The sequence below is a fragment of the Poecilia latipinna genome, unplaced genomic scaffold (assembly GCF_001443285.1).
Source record: "Poecilia latipinna isolate Pla-1442-1.1 unplaced genomic scaffold, P_latipinna-1.0 Scaffold18, whole genome shotgun sequence".
NCBI lineage: Eukaryota > Metazoa > Chordata > Actinopteri > Cyprinodontiformes > Poeciliidae > Poecilia > Poecilia latipinna.
The window spans coordinates 688,135-695,564 of record NW_015112634.1 but is presented as its reverse complement, the minus strand read 5'-3'; the positions used below and the strand labels follow the sequence as shown (position 1 = coordinate 695,564).

The 7,430-nt window shown below is 37.1% G+C and overlaps 1 protein-coding gene and 1 long non-coding RNA gene across 4 annotated transcripts in view; one reads left to right on the top strand and one right to left on the bottom strand.

Moving 5' to 3' along the window:
* The first annotated feature begins 1,763 nt into the window (after positions 1 to 1,763).
* ccdc13 (coiled-coil domain containing 13) lies at positions 1,764 to 7,120 on the top strand. Of its 3 annotated transcripts, none has more exons than XM_015034685.1 (14): positions 1,764 to 1,866; positions 2,523 to 2,732; positions 2,858 to 3,006; positions 3,087 to 3,229; positions 3,311 to 3,394; positions 3,489 to 3,602; positions 4,263 to 4,367; positions 4,766 to 4,927; positions 5,021 to 5,197; positions 5,287 to 5,460; positions 5,555 to 5,661; positions 5,923 to 5,985; positions 6,109 to 6,231; positions 6,750 to 7,120. In XM_015034685.1, exons 2-14 carry the CDS (start codon positions 2,551 to 2,553, stop codon positions 6,847 to 6,849), a joined length of 1,683 nt encoding a protein of 560 aa, XP_014890171.1. In that variant the 5' UTR covers positions 1,764 to 1,866; positions 2,523 to 2,550; the 3' UTR covers positions 6,850 to 7,120. The 3 variants fall into 3 exon arrangements, with proteins under 3 accessions (XP_014890171.1, XP_014890165.1, XP_014890178.1); XM_015034679.1 differs by having other exon boundaries at positions 2,520 to 2,732; XM_015034692.1 differs by lacking the exon at positions 1,764 to 1,866 and adding an exon at positions 2,042 to 2,060 and having other exon boundaries at positions 2,520 to 2,732.
* LOC106948842 (uncharacterized) overlaps positions 6,805 to 7,430 on the bottom strand; it is a 22,225-nt gene continuing 21,599 nt past the window's right edge. Inside the window, exon 3 of the long non-coding RNA XR_001425258.1 lies at positions 6,805 to 6,815. This is a non-coding gene — a long non-coding RNA (uncharacterized LOC106948842). The remainder of the gene's footprint in view (positions 6,816 to 7,430) is intronic.

Below are 7,430 nucleotides of genomic sequence, written 5' to 3'. Positions count from 1 at the left end.
ACTTTTCCATTTGTAGTATTGTGAAAACCCCTTTTTATTTTTTTTTTTTTTTTTTTTTTTTTTTTTTATGGAGAGTGTCAACTACTGTCTGCTGGACAACAGACAAGTCATCAGTCTAGCAGTGTGGGCAATAAAGTTTTTGTAATAAATAATTTTCTTCATGTAATATTATTCAAGCTAGAATTTGTTTAACTGTAGGCTATTACAACTTAAATCTACCAAAATTAACTTGAACTATTTTTGAACTATTTTGTGAGCCATCAGTGATGATACTGAATGCTAATTCAACAGAATTCCTACACACACTTTTTGAACACACACTGTGTGATGCCAATGTGGCATTTCATTAACAAATATTATTTGTATTTGTATTGTCATCTTCAGAAACAACTGAACGTGTCATTTTGACTGCAAACATTAACTTTAAACAAACATTTCATAAAACTATATTTACTGGATTTTCTTTGTTCTTCCTCATTCCGGTATGTGGTATTTCATGTGTTTAGCCATAACAATAACTGCTCAAACACAGCATGATAAAGGCTGCCTAGAGTAGTTGCATCCCTCCTTCCCATAAACAACACTGTAACATAATACCTTGGTTTTACTCCAGTTTGAAACATGGGAAACACTCCCATCAATGCAATAAAACGGTGTAATCTGCTGAGGAGCCTCTAATGTCCCGTCACGTGCATTCATTCAGAATTTGATAGTCATTGTGACACTCAGTTGCTTGTTGCAACTTGTTGATTAAACCTCTGTTTTACTTTCCATTCAAACATCATACTGCATATATTTGAAAAAGGTTTAAAAATATTATTTTTTTTATTCAACTTTGTATATGGATTGAACGTTCTATTTAAAGAAAACAACTATAGCAGAATTATTTTACTGGATACTGTATTTACCTCTGTTGTTTTGGTGCTTTAGTCATCTTTCTGTTAGTCATTTGTGGTAAAATAAATAAATAAATAAATAAATAAATAAATAAATAAATAAAGTCTTAAGTTTACCTTTACCTTTCCAATCCAGCCTCTGCTCTGCTCTATTCTGCTCTATGGCTTGCTACTCTGCAGGCACTGGATGCTTTTAGATTATAGAACCGTGATCCTTACATTGTGCCACTGTGTCTTTGACAGCACGTTATGAAGGTTACTCTTTTTTTGTAAAGAAAACAGATCAACGTGTACAGCTGCTGCATATCAAGTTTCACCATTTCCAGCACGGATGTCACGTTCCTCCTGTATGCATAACAATACCACCGGAGAAGCAGAGTCAGCATGACTGCGCACATTTAGGGACTCGTCCTCTCGTTAACTTAAGGTTTAATCTAATTTTCTTTTCTTTTTTACTATTTGTTTTAATACTTAATTAAGATGAAATCTCGGTCCAAAATGTTTACAGATATGCACGTTCATTCTTGCAGTATGACCGGGCAGTACAAAGGGCATTCTTATCTTCAGTGATCTACAGCACCACCATGTGGTTAAAATAAGTCTTACAGCCTAAAACAATAATTGGAATATTATTTACCTAGTAAAAAAAAAAAAAAAGCAGAGAGACGCCTAACAAGCAGGTTTATATGTTGTGAATTATTGTGTCCCGGTAGTTTTCATTAAGCAAGCTGAGCTCTCTCCTGTCACTAAACAGTAACAGACGTCAGAAACCCTGAGCAATATGGCCGCTGTCATGGTGCATTTTAACAAGAGCATGTGCCTTCCCTGTTCACGCGAGATCGCGTTGAAAGTCACAGAATTTGCGTTGTCATAGCGACAGTAGTGTCCCCTTCAGGAAACTACGTTTTCATTTTCAAAGCAAAACATGCAGTTAAATAGTCAAATATCTTAACTCTTGTTTCTATCACAGGTAGGTTATAACCTCGCTTTTACAGTTTTAGATGTCCTGTGACCTTTAAAGATTTCTGTTCGAATTTTAAAGATACATTTATGAATAGGTACCTGATTACTATGCCAGTTCTTGTTGAAGACCGGTGTTACCGGCATCTTAAATTCTTTAACATAATTTCAGCATTGACAGCACCTGATAAATGCAGCATTCTGGTGATAACCCATTTCATTTAGTTTTCAGTTAGAAACTCTAAAAATCACATTGGTGATTCTGTTTTATGTGTACAAATCTCAATCAGCAGTGTGGCTATTTGGGCAATGTTGTGGTAAAATGGATTATGAATGACTTGGGGACCACATAAACCAGTTTGAACAGTTGACTGGACCTGCAAAGATCTAAGACAAATTGAACATGTGTGAGACGTGCTTGACAAGCAGATCTGACAAGCAGGGCCTACCTCACAACTTCCAGGACTTGAAGAATCTGCTGTTGATACTGTCCATGTCAGAGGCCATACCCATGTTGTGCCTTGTAGTTGTAGGTCAAATTTAAGCTGTAATGGTCAGTTACTGGAGTGAAAATGAGTGAAGTGTACAAATGTAAACACAATCAACACAATCAAGCTTTGATCAAGTAATCAAAGCTAACACAATAATTTTGTCTTCTTTCAGTAGTTTCTTTATTTCCACTACCTTGTTTATCATGGAGAGTGATGAACATTTGAATGACTTGCGGCTTCAGTTCCAAACGTTGCAAAAACAGCAGGAAAAACGAAAACTGGAAGGGAAGAAGAAGAAAGAACCCAGTGATTTAAGTGTGACAGGCACTCAGGATGATTTGAATCTGTCGAAACAAGTCGTTCAGGAAGACAGTCCTGAAGAAAGGTAAGTGGTTTCACTTGGTCTCGGTTTAAATAAAACTGTATTGTTTAACTCAAAGCTTAAGTAATATATAAATACATAAATAAATAGTCATAACATGATGATGCTGTGTCGTCTGTCATTCGAAGTCTGTTAAAGGAGCAGGATGAAATTCTGTTAGACCAAATTCGAGAGCTCAGAGATGAAAATGGGAGGCTCTTCAAACTTCTGAGTGAAAAGGACTTTGAGATCAAACATCTGAAGAAGAAAAGAGAAGAAGAAAGACTGGCCTTAACAGGTACAAGCAGACAACTTGGATGTATTTTACATACAAGAGTCAATGGGGCTTCACTATCGTCTTGTGAATTATCCCTTTAGGTTCATCAGGTTTAGCCGGAGCTGTAGCTGCCACCAAGATTGTTGAGCTTTCCAAGAAGAATAGAGAGCTAAATGCAGAAATTGAGAAAGAGAAGATTAGATCCAAGCAAAGCAGCAATAGGATCAGAGAGCTCGAGAAAGAGGTAAAGCACTGTTTGTTTGATTTATTGGATGGAAAGTTGAAGTTACAGGTCAAAACCCACAGAAAGCAACATTTTGTTTAGCTGCAGTGTGCTTTGGAGAATGTTGTACCTGGACAGAAAACCACACAAAAAACCCTGGATAAAAGCTCGTCTGAAGACCATGAGGTAAACAGAAACTGAGTAATGCATTCTCTTGATTTGAAACCTGACATGATAGCATTTCATTTTAAATCACATACATTTTTCTACTGAGCAACAGGAAAACCCGCTGGTCAAGTCTCTGCAAGAAAAACTAGCAGCTACCCAGCTCAAAGTGACAGAATATCGAAACCAGGTTCAGTCTGCAAAACAGGAGCTGAAGGTTGCTCAGAAGGTAATCTCATTATTTCTTTTCCACCTGACAGAGCTCTAATTATGCTTATTTATGACTTCTTAATTGGATTTTAGGGCCTTTCAGCTGAAGGCCCGGTATTCTCTGGCTATCAGAAATGGGACTGTGTGTATTTTCTTACCACACAAGCTGCATTTCGAAGATAAGTTTGAAAAGTGAGACGAATAAAAATAACCTTGAAGGCCATTTACACATAACCTGGAAATTATATTTTTGAGATGAAGTCTTTAATTTTATAAGGATATCCTGGCCAAGACTGATACAGCAACCTCCATATTTACTGTCATTAGTGGTATATAGATTATTTGATTCCAGAAGCATAGTTTGGTTTTCTTACTTAGTTTCCTTGTTAAATACACATACTTCTTACTGCCCTACAGAAATAACGCACAGTTTAAAAACAAAACAAAAAGGTAAACCATAATGTCCATAATGTAGACTTTATTTACTTCATACCTCATCAACATTATGTATTTTTAATGACATGTTGATTGATCTGTTTTTATTCTATATATTTATGATGATACTTTTTTATTATTATTTATTTATTTAATTATTGGAGGCAACAACATTTTTATCATTAAAAGTTTAATGATAATAGAGTATGTCTATGTCTACTCTTAAAATGATGAACGATTGCAGGTTTTATTGAGTGAAGTTGGAGAGGAGGTCAACCTTCAGCAGATGCTCAACAACCCTAGGAGCTTTAGAGGCCGGTCGCAGCAGATTCTTGCTCTTCAAACAAGGGTAAGCTGGAAAACTTAGATGGTGACTGAATGTCCTTTATGTTGTCCATCATTCATTATGAAAACTTATTTCAAGAAGTTGGTTGGTTCTCAGGATTATGATTGTGCAGGTGCCTCTCTATCAAAAAAAGAACATCACTGAGAAGTTTCTGGTTCAGGAGTGTCTTAAAAAAAGAAATATGACAGTTGCGGGTTGGTTGTGCGAAAGCTATGTCTACTATGATCAATAGAAATAAACAGTCGAGATATAATACTCTGCGTGTCATCAGTCTATATCTGGGTTTCTGGGTTTTTGAACTGAATTCCTGAAACTAACTGAATTTGATGTTGATGATATTCCAATTTCAGTTTGATGCACCTGAAAGTTATGTCACAGAAAATGCTGAATTCATACAACAGGTACGGGAGCTAGAGCAGCAGCTGTGTCATCAAAGACAGGCAGATGTCCAGAGTGTGGAGCAGGATTTTTCTGGCACTGCGTCCCATCATAAACCCCCTGCCCAAAATAGAAACCTCAACTACATCCGTACCATAGAGAAGGAAAAGAGGGAGGCATTTGAGGTACTTAAACAATAACTCAGTTTAAAAACAAAATGAAATATTACGGTACAAATCTTTTACTTGTTTTGCTTGTTGCTTTTGGTAAATCTATAGAGGATCTCAGCTGATCATGAAGGCCTCTTGAAAGAACACGAGGATGTGAAGAAAAAGCTAGAAGCCTCCAAAGCCAGGAGCAGAACTCAGTCCGAGGAAATCAAAACTCTGAAAATGCAGATTTCCTCCTTATTAGAGAAGGGGAAACATGACACCGGGCTTGTGGATGCCCTGCTGGTAAGCCCTTAGATAAGATAAAAGTGGGAAAGAGAGAAATATTCTGGGCCCTTCCTTTCCCACAACCTTGTTTGGTTAACCCCTGCTAGAAACAACAGAGCCAGATGCAGATGATGCTAAAGCAACTCGGCCAACAGCAGAGCGCACAGATCAAGAGTGGGTCCCCAGAGAACAACTGTCTTATCCAGAAACTGAAGCTCATGGTAGCAGAGAAAGACGCCATGATAAAAGAGCTGCAGGAAAGGCAACAGTTTTCCAATAAGGTAAAAAAAAAAAAAAAAGCAGAAATATTTAGTGCTGTAGCAACCACTGTAAAGCAAATCTGCCTGCTGGAAATAAAAAAATCTGTTTTCACAGAAACTGAAGGAAGAGAGTGTGGACAGACAATTAAGCCCTAAAATAAAAAGTTGCCGTTCAGGATTCTACCCAGAAGATGGAGACAGTGTCACAAGAATTACACCCGAGTATGTTTTCGGACATATCTGAATTATTTTATTCTTTATATTCTTATTTTATTCATTTATTAAGAGGATCATAAAAACTACCCTCTGAAACATAATGCATTTTGTTTTGTGGTATAAAGTGCATGTTTTGGTAAACTCTACTAGGAACTAAGATCACTTGTTTTACAAAGGATAACAAATAACTGACTGAAAGAGGTCAATGACCGAAGAAGCAAGAAGAGTAAAACATTTTATGATTTCTCATATTTTTATCTGTTTCAGTTCAGTCTCTAAATTAGGCCATAAATTGGTAATTGCAACTGTGGGAGGTGAGATGGAATTAAAGTAAGTGAGCTGTATCATATATGTTTACATGATTCATCTTATTTTTAACTGTCAGTTATTATCGCATCAATGTAAATTAATCAAAACTATGAACTGTTTGATTGTGTCTGATGTTCTCAGAAGTCATTCAAAGTGTCCGGGTTGTTCTGCTGATGTGAGTGCACTGATCACCCAGAGCAGTGCGTATAAAGTCCTGAGCGTGGAGAAGGACCGCCTCCTGGAGCTGGTTAAGCTTCTACAGATCAAGTAATGCACACTCTACAAATCTTTCTGTTTGCCAGAAAACTTTAAATATACTGAAATAAGAACATTTAACTTATTTCAGTTAAATATCCTGGAACTCAGTAAAGTTAACTTTACTGATTTCCAGTGAAATACTCCCGGCTCTCCTACACCGTTGACATGGATAGAACGTGCTTCTACAAGGAACAAACCAAATGAATGTGGACTCGACTCTTGATTTTTTTTTTTTTTTTATTGATTTTAATCCAAATCTTGGCTGCGATCTATTCAAACATTCACAAGAATGCTATGGGTCATTTTCACATCTTTCAGGTTATAATAGTAAATCTATGGTCCAAGGTTTAATAGTGTAAATGATAGAATCACTATCTATTACATTGGATTGAAGTGCTTCAGATGATTCCCATAGACAATAATTTTATTGTTGCTTTAGATGTCCAAAGAGAAAGCAATGAAGTGTGTGTATTAAGAAGTTATTTAACTATTTTATCTAAGACAAAAAGAAAATGTTTATCTTCCAGAGAGAAAGAAATGAAACAAGTGTGTTTGGAGGCAGAGAAGAAGTATCAAGAGGAGCGCCGTAAAACCTTGATATTGGAGCAGCAGTTACAAAGGGCATGAGCAGATTCAAAGTAAAGGACTCTGCATCGAGCACGGGAAGGATAAGGACCAGTGTGACCAGGTGGCCGTTCTGCTAAAAAAAACTGTTTTCCAAGGGTTCAAATCCAAGGGTTCCCAGGGTTTTCTAGCATACCCTTGTTCAGCTCAACCTTGTCTGTCTCACTCCATGACTGTTCCTCAGGAGAAATAGGGCAGGAGCTACAAGGCAGAAAGAAATAAAGCAAAACAGACAAACAGATCAATCTCTGGAATGTGAATAATTTTTACCTTGCCAACAATCTTATGGTGTTGTGAGCTGCTCCTGATGTTAAACATGACAGTGTTTTTTTCTCTTCATCCCATGGAAATTTAACCACACAGCAAACTTAATGATGTGTGGCAATAGTCTCAGCTCCCATGCACAGGGTTAGCTTCTGCCCATCATCTTTTGGTTGTTTATGTTGCTCTTGTTCGCTGTCTCCTGTCTGGTCATTCAGCTGGAGGAAACGCAGTCTCTGAGGGCATCCCAAAAGAGCACTCTCCATCACGGGGTTCCGGTTTATTGGGACGGGATGAGAAAAATCGGGGATTTTTTTTTTTTT